Source organism: Scyliorhinus canicula, chromosome 18 (assembly GCF_902713615.1).
Source record: "Scyliorhinus canicula chromosome 18, sScyCan1.1, whole genome shotgun sequence".
In the NCBI taxonomy this organism is placed as follows: Eukaryota; Metazoa; Chordata; class Chondrichthyes; order Carcharhiniformes; family Scyliorhinidae; genus Scyliorhinus; species Scyliorhinus canicula.
This window is the reverse complement of record NC_052163.1, coordinates 7172119-7186002: the sequence shown is the minus strand read 5'-3', so window position 1 is coordinate 7186002 and position 13884 is coordinate 7172119. Positions and strand designations below refer to the sequence as shown.

The following is a 13884-nucleotide window of genomic DNA, read 5'->3' as shown; positions in this document are numbered from 1 at the left end:
CTTCTAAACTCCAATGGAAACATGCGCAGCCCAGAGGTGGGTTTACAATTCATGGGGCCCAGTGCTCAGCTTCATTGTTGGACACCTTTCCCCCCATCCTAAGATCTGAAGGCTCAAGCCCACCCCTCACACAAACTTTCACTCCGCTCTCTCTACCCCCACCACCAATCATGTTGTGGGAATGGGCAGCACTTGCTCAACAATCCTGATTGCTGAATGAAATGTTTCTCCTCACAGCTCGATTGTTTCTCTTGCCAATTAACTTAAATCTGTGCCTGCTGCTCCTCGATCCTTTCATAAGTGGGAACAGTTTCTCCAGACCCCTCATGATTTTGAATAACTTTACCAAACCTCAGGTAGTGCCAGTGGGGCGGTGCCGGGGGCAGTGCCAGGGGGCTGTGTTGGGGGCAGTGCCCAAGCAGTGCCAGTATGGTCCAGGCATGGTCCTTTTCCCTCGGGGGGTGCTAATCTGTGCGCCACCGACAGTTCTGCTTGCCAGGTGCATACCGTGGGAGACCTGTCCTGATTCAGGAAACGGCGATGTGACTGATTTTAGGGGGGGGGGGGGGGGGGGGAGACCAATCAAGCATAAAGGCCTGATAATGGTATTTAAATTGATACAAATGGTGATCCCAACTTTTAAAACTAGGATTTCTGTTACTTCATTGGCAGCGGGGGCTGCTTGTGTGAAAGCCATTTTGGGACTCCGTACTATTCTCTGCCCACTCCGCTATTTCCACTCCTCATTAACAAGAGTGGAAAATCCCCCCCACCCCAACATTTTGAAACATCTGTTTCTCGCTCCACAGATGTTGCCAGACCTGCTAAATCTCCAGCATTTTATGTTTTGAATAATAATATCTAAGATACTGCACACTTTATCAACAACTCTCTCAAACTGTTCTGCCCCTTCAATGATTATGCATATATACACCCAGTTCTCGCTGTTCCTGCACCCCCTTTACAATTCTATCCTTTTTATATTGATCTCCATGTTCTTCCTACCAAAATGAATCACTTCACAATTCTCAGCAGTGAATTTAATTTGTGTCTGACCATTCCACCATCATGTCTACGTCCTTTTGAAGTTGTCGGCTATCCTTCTCACAATTCACAATGTTTCCAAGTTTTGTATCATCAAAATGTTGAAACTGTGCCCTATACACCATGGTCAAGAATCATTAATATATATCAGGGAGAACACAGTTCCCAACACTGATCCTCCTGTCTGAAAAATATCCATTAATTACTATTCTCTTTTTTTTGTCACTTATCCAACTTTGTATCCAGGTGGCTGTTTTAAAAAATAATTCATGGGATGTGGGTGTCATTGGGTGGGCCAGCATTTATTGCCCACCCCTAATTGGCCTTGAACTGAGTGGCTTGTCAGGCCATTTAAGAGCCAACCACATTGCTGTGGGTGTGGAGTCAAATATAGGCCAGGCCAGGTTAAGACGGCAGATTTCTTCCTGAAAGGAAAGACATTAGTGAACCAGGCAGGTCTTTACAACAATGGTTTCATGGTCACGATTAAACTTTTAATTCCAGGTCTGCCATGCTGGGAGTCAAACTGGATTCTCAGAGCATTACCCTGGGTCTCTGGATTACTAGTCCAGTTGTAACACAAATCTGTTGTGTGACATTGTATCAAATTCCTTTTGGTAGTTCATGAACACATTTCTGTTACTACTTTTAAAAAAAGTCACCAGCAAGTTAGTTAAACATGATTTTCCCTAAGCAAATCCATGCTGGCTTTCCTTAACTGACCTACATTTTCCAAAGTGAATATCAATTATGTCTTGAATTATTATTTCTAGATGATCATGGGTATAATGGTAAACAGGTAATTTTATTTGCAAACAGAAATTTGATGTACTGAAATGCATTGAAGGGCCTACCTTGCCATTGCTCTTCGGAAATAAAGCTGCCAAAGTAAATACACCCAGTATGGGTCCTAGAAATAACCCATCAACACTTCGGATTAGCTGAGGAGATAGATAAAATAAAACTGTGTTGCATCAACAGGAATAATATTGTTGTTGTTGAGTATAATTTTATAAATTAAACTACATCCATTGCATAATTGAACTTAATTATGTGATTACCTCCATTACATTTTCTTCCAAGAGAGAGGTTAACCCTGCAAGAAGCATTGTCCAAATTCCAAAGGTCATAGCTAAATATAAGAGGAAGAAAATCAGCAGGAAAACTAATTACCATCAATTGCGCTCATGATTTATTTAAACTACCCAACTTGGTTACATTCTGCATAACCAAACCAAGCTACTGATAAAAACATACCATGGTAAATAATATCATTAATTTTCCTGCACTTTATACTCTGCCTGAGTTGCAGACGTTACCTAGAAGTTTTGTGAACAATGTCTTCTTGCTTTCGGAGAAATGCTCCCATGATTTCCAGTTTGGTTTAATAATATCTTCCACAGACACTGCAGCAATAGCATTGATGCCTGAAGAGATTGTGCTGTGGGTAAGAAAAATAAAGCACGAGTTGTTACATCAGATACACTATGAATATAGAATGTAGATACTCATGCTAGCATTGGCTGGTGTGATTTGTTGGGGGGACACGGCCAGTTTTTAAAATTCAGTTACCTTTTCTTTATCTACTTTGTAAATAAATATGCCTTTCTGGCTTTTCCTCACTGCGAGATTTGCTTCAAGCAAGATTTGTAAGAATTTCAACAGTTGAATTTTATTGCGTCCGTTTCACATTTTCAACAATTAATTTGTGCAACAGAATATAAATGAGCAAAGTGAATGTGGATTTTCCCGAGCTCTTCAGGAAATAAATTGTTTTTTATTGAATATTGTTCTATCGAACATGCTGTCAATGCAAATATCTCGAGCAACATATTACATACCTCAGAGTGCCACTAAATGCACTCGCGATAAAAAGTCCTGGAGCCCCAGGTATGTGAGCCAAGATATCCAAAACTAGTAATGGGGTCATCTTCAAAAAAAATAATAAAATCAAAAGAATAGGTAAGGAAATTATTCTTGACATCTGCAGGTTAAGTATTTGTCAGTGTTGATAAATTTGATCAACAAAAATAAACACACCAAACATGATCACTTTAAGGGATATTTAAGCTAACCTTTCTTCAGCTTTCCACATAATCTTCTAATTTACATTTTTTCAATACTTAATTCAATTAAACTTCTGATCTGACTGAATCATCAATCTTTTTCAAATCAGCAATCTTAACTTCAAATAAATGGTGCTCAGGTAAAGCTGCGAAAACGCAGAAGAGTCCAAGAGGTTAACAATAATAATAATCTTTATTAGTGTCACAAGCAGGCTTACATTGACACTACAATGAAGTTACTGTGAAAATCCCCTAGTCGCCACATTTTGGCACCTGTTTGGGTACACAGAGGGAGAATCCAGAATGTCCAAATTACCTAACAGCATGTCTTTTGGGACTTGTGGGAGGAAACCGGAGCACCCGGAGGAAACCCACTCAGACACGGGGAGAACATGCAAACTCCGCACAGACAGTGACCCAAGCTGGGAATCGAAGCTGGGACCCTGGAGCTGTGAGCAACAGTGCTAGCCACTGTGGGGTTAGAGGGTTGCCGGGGAGTGGGACTTGATGGGGAGCTCTTTTACAAGGTTGGTGCAGACTCGATGGGCTGAAGGGCTAACTTCTGAACTGTAGGGATTCTATGATCTATAACCATTAAAAACATTCTGGAACTTATTTAGATATAACTAGAATTAATTTGTATCCTTTCTTTTACGTGTATTTATTAACATGAGGGATGTCTGGACATAGCTTAGGCATCTTGTACTTCCAGCATTAACAACAAGCATCCTTTATTTTATTGACTGGATGTGGGTATCACTGGCTGGCCAGTGTTTATAGCCCTGCAATTGTGTGGCTTGCTAGGCTATTTCACATTGTGTCATAGACCGGGTAAGTACGGCTGATTCCCTTCCTAAAGGATATTAGTGATGGACTTTTACAACAATCCATAATTGTTTCATGATCATCATTGGACTGTTCATTCCATTGAATTCAAATTTCACCATCTGCCCTGGTGGGATTCGAACCTGGGTTCCCAGAGCAATACCCTGGCTCTCTGGATTCGAATCTGGGTTCCCAGAGCAATACCCTGGCTCTCTGGATACGAACCTGGGTCCCCAGACCAATACCCTGGCTCTCTGGATTCGAACCTGGGTTCCCAGACCAATACCCTGGCTCTCTGGATTCGAATCTGGGTTCCCAGAGCAATACCCTGGCTCTCTGGATTCGAACCTGGGTTCCCAGAGCAATACCCTGGCTCTCTGGATTACTAATCCTGGGTCCCCAGACCAATACCCTGGCTCTCTGGATTACTAATCCTGGGTCCCCAGACCAATACCCTGGCTCTCTGGATTACTAATCCTGGGTCCCCAGACCAATACCCTGGCTCTCTGGATTCGAACCTGGGTCCCCAGAGCAATACCCTGGCTCTCTAGATTTGAACCTGGGTTCCCCGACCAATACCCTGGCTCTCTGGATTCGAATCTGGGTTCCCAGAGCAATACTCTGGCTCTCTGGATTACTAATCCTGGGTCCCCAGACCAATACCCTGGCTCTCTGGATTACTAATCCTGGGTCCCCAGACCAATACCCTGGCTCTCTGGATTACTAATCCTGGGTCCCCAGACCAATACCCTGGCTCTCTGGATTAGAACCTTGGATCCCAGAGCAATACCCCGGCTCTCTGGATTACTAATCCTGGGTCCCCAGACCAATACCCTGGCTCTCTGGATTACTAATCCTGGGTCCCCAGACCAATACCCTGGCTCTCTGGATTACTAATCCTGGGTCCCCAGACCAATACCCTGGCTCTCTGGATTCGAACCTGGGTCCCCAGACCAATACCCTGGCTCTCTGGATTCGAATCTGGGTTCCCAGAGCAATACTCTGGCTCTCTGGATTACTAATCCTGGGTCCCCAGAGCAATACCCTGGCTCTCTGGATTCGAACCTGGGTTCCCAGAGCAATACCCTGGCTCTCTGGATTCGAACCTGGGTTCCCAGAGCAATACTCTGGCTCTCTGGATTCGAACATGGGTCCCCAGAGCAATACCCTGGCTCTCTGGATTCGAACCTGGGTCCCCAGAGCAATACCCTGGCTCTCTGGATTAGAACCTTGGTTCCCAGAGCAATACCCTGGCTTTCTGGATTCGAACCTGGGTTCCCAGAGCAATATCCTGGCTTTCTGGATTCGAACCTGGGTTCCCAGAGCAATACCCTGGCTCTCTGGATTAGAACCTGGGTTCCCAGAGCAATACTCTGGCTCTCTGGATTCGAACCTGGGTCCCCAGTGCAATACTCTGGCTCTCTGGACTCGAACCTGGGTTCCCAGAGCAATACCCTGGCTCTCTGGATTACTAATCATGGGTCCCCAGAGCAATACCCTGGCTCTCTGGATTAGAACCTTGGTTCCCAGAGCAATACCCTGGCTCTCTGGATTCGAACGTGGGCCCCCAGACCAATACCCTGGCTCTCTGGATTACTAATCCTGGGTTCCTAGAGCAATACCCTGGCTCTCTGGATTTGAACCTGGGTTCCCAGAGCAATACCCCGGCTCTCTGGATTCGAACCTGGGTCCCCAGAGCAATACCCTGGCTCTCTGGATTCGAACCTGGGTCCCCAGAGCAATACCCTGGCTCTCTGGATTTGAACCTAGGTTCCCAGAGCAATACCCTGGCTCTCTGGATTCGAACCTGGGTCCCCAGAGCAATACCCTGGCTCTCTGGATCACTAATCCAGAGACAATACTGCTGCACCACCACCTCCCCTTTAGTGCATAAACGTGACATTTTACATTTCTTACACAAGCCATTCCTGTAACTTTTTGACATTATACTTCGAATGAGTATTAAATCATTACGGTTGGGAACTATTGATCCATGCACACTAGAAATTGGGTTGAGACTGGACAAACTCATTTAATGCAAGACAGAAGAACAAAATAAAACTCCATTTGACTGTAGTGGTTCTCAAAGAGGAGTTCACGAAACCCTGGGGGATTCAAGGAGACTTTCCAGGAAATCTGTAAATAATGTGAAGGTGCTTATTGAGCATGGCTGTCTTTACTGGTGGGCGTTGTGGGACCTAATACACTTTGGTCAGGGCTTGAATTCTAGTTTGCTTTGACATAGCCATTCACATCCACCTGCCAATGCTTAAGGATGAGATGTTTGGCTAAAAACCTCATATGGTGTGGCTAATACATTGATACCGAAGGACACCCTAGCTGTCAAATTCATCTCAGACCATCTTTCACCTAATCTAGAAATCTGCAGGACTACCACCCTACTACGTTGGGTAAATCAAATTTTAGTTTTGATTTCATGGGAATTTATGGGTATTTTGGAAGAATCGCATTCTGCAATCCCACCTATTATCCCTAACAAACAGAATGTTGGTTTTTATGTAAAATCATTTAAGAATGAAATCAAAGAGTTCAGGCAGACTCTGCAGTGAGAAGCAATATGTTCAACACTTATCACATTATTGTATTGGACATGCACTCAGCCGTCAAACTCATCTCAGACCATCTTTGTTTTTGTTCTCTGCTAAGTTTGTTTGTTGCAGTAATAGAACCAACAGTGGAGAAGGAAGCTATTTGGTGCCCTTGAAAGAGTACTTAAGCCCACACCTCCACCCTATCCGCGTAACTCAGTAATCCTTTGGACACTACGGCGCAATTTAGCATGGCCCAATCCACCTGCACATCTTTGGATTGTGGGAGGAAACCGGAGCACCCGGAAGAAACCTACACAGACATGGGGAGAACATGCAGACTCCACACAGACAGTGACCCAAGTTGGGAATCAAACTCGGGTCCCTGGCACTGTGAAGCAACAGTGCTAACCACTGTGCTAATGTACTGCCCATACCATGCTGATTTAAAACGTGAAATCTAGTCTTGGGATTATTTCCATTGACCGTTGGGAAATTCCTCTCTCTACGATGCTATCAAGCTCCTCCAAATTGTGCTCTAAAAACAAGCCTTTACTTGCCTGGTTAGAATTGTTAATTCTTTTTGCTTCAACTGGATCGCAGGTTTCATAAATAGCATACATGACCAAGCCACACAGGCAAGCCGTGGCAGTCAGTCCAAGCATACAAACCCAGTTCAGGAATATTGCCCTGTTAAATAGAACATAGAACATAGAACATAGAAACATAGAACATATCAGCACAGAAGAGGCCCTTCGGTCCAGGGTGTTGTGCCGACCATTTATCCTTATCTAAGATCAACCTAACCTACACCCCTTGAATTTACTGCTGACCACGTGCCTGCCCAAGAGCCGCTTAAAAGTCCCTAATGACTTTGACTCCACCAACTCCGCTGGCAGTGCATTCCACACACCCACCGTTCTCTGTGTAAAGAACCTACTCCTGACATCTGTCACGTGAGAGTACCTTTAAGAAATAGGTGTTTATTACTGCAGTGATGTTAGAGAGTGGGTGGAACTGGGCTATCTGTCAGCTTTTTACTTTTGTTTTAGGCTGTTTGCTGCTGGGTGTGTTTTAGTTTCATTTTCCGTGTTGGAGCTGAAGCCAGACAAAGCAGGTGTACTGCTGTTCTCTCTGCCATGAAAATACTATCTCTTGATCATTTGGTGAATTCAGAATTATAAATATTCTCAGTAGTGAATGTTAACCTAATTTGCTTCTGTTAAAAGGTGTTTCTTTTGTCGTCTGGATGTTATTTGGGAAGTTATTAAGGATTACTTAGTGTTGTATTCTTTGGGGGTTGTATTTGAATTGATGGTTGCTAAGATGTTCACTGTATGTTTTAAAAAGGTTAACTTGAGTTCATAGAATAAACATTGTTTTGCTTTAAAAAATACTTTTCCATTTCTGCTGTACCACACCTGTAGAGTGGGCCGTGTGCTCCCCATACCACAATCTAGTAAAAGTTGCGGGTCAGGTGAACTCCATGATACACTTTGGGGTTCCCTAAACCCTGGCCCATAACACATCTCCCCGCTACCTTCCTCCAATCACCTTAAAATTATGTCCCCTCGTGACAGCCATTTCTGCCCTGGGGAAAAGTCTCTGGCTATCCACTCTATCCATGCCTCTCGTCACCTTGTACACCTCTATCAAGTCACCTCTCTTCCTTCTTCGCTCCAGTGAGAAAAGCCCTAGCTCCCTCAACCTTTCTTCATAAGACATGCCCTCCAGTCCAGGCAGCATCCTGGTAAATCTCCTCTGTACCCTCTCCAAAGCATCCACATCCTTCCTATAATGAGGCAACCAGAACTGGACACAATATTCCAAGTGTCGTCTAACTAGGGTTTTATAAATCTGCAGCAAAACCTCGCGGCTCTGAAGCTCAATCCCCCTGTTAATGAAAGCCAACACACTATATGCCATCTTAACAACCCTATCAACCTGGGTGGCAACTTTGAGAGATCTATGTACGTGGACCCCAAGATCCCTCTGTTCCTCCACACTTCCAAGAATCCTGCCTTTAACCCTGTATTCAGCATTCAAATTCAACCTTCCAAAATGAATCACTTCACATTTATCCAGGTTTTACTCCATCTGCCCCTTCTCAGCCCAGCTCTGCATCCTGTCAATGTCCTGTAGTAACCTGCAACAACCCTCAACACTATCCACAACTCCCCCAACCTTTGTGTCATCAGCAAACTTACTAACCCACCCTTCCACTTCCTCATCCAAGTCATTTATAAAAGCCACAAAGAGCAGAGGTCCCAGAACAGATCCTTGTGGGACACCGCTGGTCACCGACCTCCAGGCAGAATACTTTCCATCCACTACTACTCGCTGTCTTCTTTCAGCCAGCCAATTCTATATCCAGACAACCAAAGTTCCCTGTATCCCATGGCCCCTAACTTTCTGAATGAGCCTACCATGGGGAACCTTTCAAATGCCTGACTGAAATCCATATACACCACATCCACTGCCCGACCTTCATCAATGTGTCTTGTCACATCCTCAAAGAATTCAATGAGGCTTGTGAGGCATGACCTGCCCCTCACAAAGCCATGTGACTATCTTTAATCAAACTATGTTTTTCAAAATAATCATAAATCCTATCTCTCAGAATCCTTTCCAATATTTTGCTCACCACAGACATGAGACTGATGGGTCTGTAATTCCCAGGGATTTCCCTATTCTCTTTCTTGTATAGGGGAACAACATTCGCCTCTCTCTAATCATCCTGTACTACTACAGTGGAGAGTGAGGACGCAAAGATCATCGCCAACGGCGCAGCAATCTCCTCCCTCGCTTTCCGTAGTAACCTTGGGTATATTCCGTCAGGCCAGAGGTCTTAAACCAGCCTGGCCAATCCACCTATCTGTAGATCTTTCTGGGTTGTGGGGGTGAGACCCACGCAGACACGATAAGAATGTTCAAACTCCACACGGACAGTGACCCGGGGCCGTGATGGAACCCAGGTCCTCGGAGCTGTGAAGCAGCAGTGCTAACCATGGTCATAAATTAGGAGCGGCAAATGTGCAATGAGGCCTAGGTGTCCTAGAACACCAGTCACTGAAGGTAAGCATGCAGGTACAGCAGGCGGAAAGGAAAATTGTGTGCTGGCCGACATAGCGAGAGAATTCGAGGACAGAGCAGGGATGTATTGCTGTAATTATACAGGGCCTTGGTGAGGCCACACCTGGAGGATTGTGTGCATTTTTGGCCTCCCTATCTGAGGAAGGATGTTCTTGCTAAAGAGGAAGTGCCGTGAAGTTTACCAGACTGATACCTGGGATGGCGGGACTGATGTATGAGGAGAGATTGAATCGGACAGGATTGTATTCGCTGGAGTTCAGAAGAATGAGGGGAGATGTTATAGAAATTCTGAAACTCTAACAGGACTAGACAGGGTAGATGTAAGAAGGATGTTCGCGAAGATGGGTGTCTAGACCAGGGGTCACAGTCTGAGGATACAGGGTAGACCATTTAGGACAGAGAGGAGGAGAATTTTTGTCTCCCACAGAGTGGTGAGCCTGTGGAATTTGTTACCACAGGAAGTAGTTGAGGTCAAGAGGCAGTTAGATATAGCACTTGGGCAAAGGGGATCAAAGGATACGGGGAAAGGTAGGATTAAGCTGTTTAGTTGAATGATTAACCATGATCAAACAGTGGAGCAAGCTAGAAGGGCCAAATGTTCTCCTCCTGATCCTAATTTCTATGTTTCTACGAGATTAGGATTGCTGTCAGCTTGATCCCTTTATTAACTCATTTCCACGTAGATACACGTTTGTATTTGTTAGCTATCGTACCATTTTGAAATCTCTTAAAATGCATCAGACGTTGCATGAGTTTGGATGGAGAATATTAAGTGTTGGTTGCTGGTTTTGAACGCAAACTTATCCTTTAATTATCAGTTTCACTTACTTTTTTGCCTCTTTTTCGTTCTTGCAAGCCAAGTATCTTTGTACCTGTGCTTGGTTACAACTGTATATTGCAATCCATACAAAAGTACCTCCTATCATTGTGGTCCAAAATGTATGTTTTCTCCTGGGGTCAGGATCAAAACTGAAAGAAAAAAAAAATTCTGGAACTTTAATCTATTTTGCATAGATATCAAAAAATAAAATGATATTAATATCAACAGATAATCATCAGTGGGAAATGAAAAGCTTTACATGTTGTCTATTTTAAAATTCATTTCCAGGGTGTGGGTGTTGTTGGTTAGGCCAGTATTTATTGACCATCCCAAGTTGCCCTTCCGAAGGTGGTGGTTGCCTTCTTGAACCGCTGCAGTGTCTTGGTATTGGTTGAATACAATTACGTGTCTTGCTCGGCCATTCCAGGGGGCAGTTACGAGTCACCACATTGCTGTGGGTCTGGAGTCACATGTAGGTCAGACCGGGTAAGGACGGCAGATTTCCTTCCCTAAAGGACATTAGTGAACCAGATGGGTTTTTACGACAATCGACAATGGTTTCATGGTCATCATTTGACTTTTAATTCCAGATATTTTATTGAGTTTAAATTCCACCATCTGTTGTGGTGGGGATTCGAACCCAGGTCCCCAGATCATTATCCTGGGTCCCTGGAATATTGGTCCAGCGACAATACCACTGTGCCACGGCCTCCCCGTAAACTCGTCTACTTCTTCTGCCATCATTTGTGAGTGTGTAACCACTTTACTTGTTATGAATATCTAATTTCATGATTCAGATGCTTTTGGAGTCTAATTTTCAGTTTGGGGATTGAATTTTTTTGCGGTATTATAAATGATAACACAAGCCGGAATCTTTCATTCTGGAGTCGAAGATCAGTGTGATTTTCTCCGGGAGGGCAGGACAGCTGAACATGTGCAATCTTGTGCTGGTCAGCTTATTATGTGCACAACTGCTCGGTGGATTTTTGTGGTCTGAGGGGCAGGTAGTAAGCTGCCATCCCTCCCATTTTGTTTCATGCTGTCAGAGGTCTTTCTGCAATATTTAAATGGCAGCTGAACAGCCAGATATTCACGGGCCAGGCTGTGGACTTCACATTCTGCGGAGACCAGACAACGTGGTCCATCAAAGCCTTCCAGGGATTCTCCTCCAGGCCTTCCAGGAAAGACGGGAGGTGCTGTTTCTCAGGGATGGAAGCCGGACGTCCTCTCTTCTGGCCACAGTAGCCTGGGCGGTGGTCATGGGAGTGGTTAGAACCTGTGGGGCTCACCAAAGAACTGCCTGGTAGTGCAGGAAGAGGGTGAACTGTCCGCTGTGCTCGGCCAGGGTGAGGGGCTCCATCATAATGGCATCAGGCAGTGTAAGTGTGAAGGTGCACAGTGATGTTAGACAGGACATTGAACAGCTTGCCAAAGTCATCACCCTCACAGAGTATAACCACCAGCAGGGTGCGTCCCACTCAGCTGCACATGTGGAGGTTACACCTCAACATACTGATTAAGAAAAGAACGATAAATAAGTATTGAAGGCAGGCAGGTGCCATGGGCGTTCAGCCAGTGTATGTACTTGTGTTCACATGCATAGTTTGGAAGTTCCCAGGGTTCCATCTTGCTGCTGGCTGCTTCAATGGTCACAGATATTTAAACGTGTGGAGTTTGGGCCTCAATCAAAGTCCGATACTTAATTCCTATAGATTCAGTTCCCTTGCATTATAGTCATTACTCAATAATCCCACATGTCTATGATTAAGCCATCATTTGTGAGTGTGTGGCCAGGGCATGCAAGATGCAAGCCAATACTTCCAGCTGACCATGTGTAAGCTCTGGAAAGGATGTCTGCACAGAGTGCGGAGCCAAGTGCTGCAGCTGTTGCCCTGGTGTGAGATGTGAGGAGATGTCATAAACACTCACAGAGAGTTAAACCTACAATATGAGGAGTGAGGAACACAGTAAATGAGAGAGTGAAGCTCTACACCAGGGGTGGGCAAACTACGGCCTGCGGGCCGCATGCGGCCCGCCAAAGGTCTTTATGCGGCCCACCAAGTCATTAAAATTTTTTTTTTTTTTTTAAATAAAATTTTTTTTTTAAAAATTAAAAAAATTTTTTTTTTTAAGGTTAATGGAGGGGGGGGGGGGGGGGGCTGTTGGGTTACTTACTGGTATAGGGTGGATACGTTGACTTGAGTAGGGTGATCATTGCTCGGCACAACGTTGAGGGCCGAAGGGCCTGTTCTGTGCTGTACTGTTCTATGTTCTATATGAGGCGCCCAGAATCATAACCGGGTGAAGTAATTATTTTACTTAATATACTATGCGGCCCTTTAAAATTGTGAATTTCTGAATGTGGCCCTTGCACGGAAAAGTTTGCCCACCCCTGCTCTACACTGTGTTCTTAATGGTAGAAAATATTTCTGGAGAGAGCTGTGGTGGGCACATCTAATCGTTAATGACCTTGTTACAACCCGTGCATGTTTTACGGGGTAGGGATGATTAATTACCCCGTGGATCTTGCGGAACCCCAGCTCCCTCGATAAGGGGGCGGGGGACCTTTACCAATGTTCGCTTTGTATAAATAGAGTTCACAGTCTTGCTCTAATACTGAAGCCACCGCGGGCTGAGACTTATCAGAGTCTCTGTAATCAAAGGGTAAAGAGTGGTCGTTACTCAGCAACCCATAGTGGCGGTCAGGCACTCTGTGAATGGACTCCAAAGTAAGCTCAAAGATTTTTGGCGTGACAAAGATCCAGTTTCCTGCTGCAGCCAGGCACTCTGAGTCCGGAGGGGAAGATTCCAAGCCTTATTTCCAAGTTGTCATGCACACGGACTTTATGAGGATCTGGGATTAATCTAATTTCTACTTTCAGGTGGTCTGAGGAAAGGGAGTGTTTTGCAGGTTCTAATGTGCACACTTAGCAACAGAGTTCATGTACAGCTGCACAATTTGGCACTATACAAAGGATTAAACCTCCAGCAGGGCTCACGTTACGCAGTGCAATTTAATTCACTATCATATATCAAAGTACATTGGAGCAAAGTATAACATCTGTTGCCAGAAAGAATCGGGGGCCTGCCAGCTAGCAGAACACAGCAAATGAAAAAGCAAAGGAAATGTCTTCGAGAGGCAGCTTTCTCTGCCTTTGTTAACTATCAGCGTGTCCTGGGTCTATCTGCTGCATCCAATCCTCCCAATAACCTCGGCCTGATGGGAGGTCCTGCCCCTTGTCAGCACCATTCCCTTTACCATCTGTATTGTCAGAGGAGACCTCCTCAGCAGCTATGTCTCCGTTGGCCACGACATCCTCTTTTGTTGTGTGAGGTTGTGCAGGGCAACGATAATCTGGGACACTGGTGAGTATAGGAGAGCCCGGCCTGAGTGGTCTCAACATCTGAATCTCATCTGTCGAGGCCCATCATCTGCTCAATCAGGGACCTTGTGGAGGTATTTTACCCCCTCCTCAGTAGCACTCTG

The 13884-nt window shown here is 44.8% G+C and overlaps 1 protein-coding gene across 2 annotated transcripts in view; it reads right to left on the bottom strand.

Moving 5' to 3' along the window:
- Nucleotides 1–13884, bottom strand: part of LOC119953425 (sodium-coupled monocarboxylate transporter 1-like) — a 75599-nt gene that overhangs the window by 35420 nt on the left and 26295 nt on the right. For both annotated transcript variants that reach the window (XR_005458015.1, XM_038777688.1), the window contains exons 8-13: nucleotides 10406–10546; nucleotides 7045–7174; nucleotides 2886–2974; nucleotides 2364–2485; nucleotides 2106–2176; nucleotides 1899–1985 (exon numbers count right to left, since the gene is read on the bottom strand). Coding sequence is in view for 1 of the 2 variants with exons in the window: in XM_038777688.1 (XP_038633616.1) it covers nucleotides 1899–1985; nucleotides 2106–2176; nucleotides 2364–2485; nucleotides 2886–2974; nucleotides 7045–7174; nucleotides 10406–10546 (640 nt within the window). In the remaining variant the exon portion in view is untranslated. The remainder of the gene's footprint in view (nucleotides 1–1898; nucleotides 1986–2105; nucleotides 2177–2363; nucleotides 2486–2885; nucleotides 2975–7044; nucleotides 7175–10405; nucleotides 10547–13884) is intronic.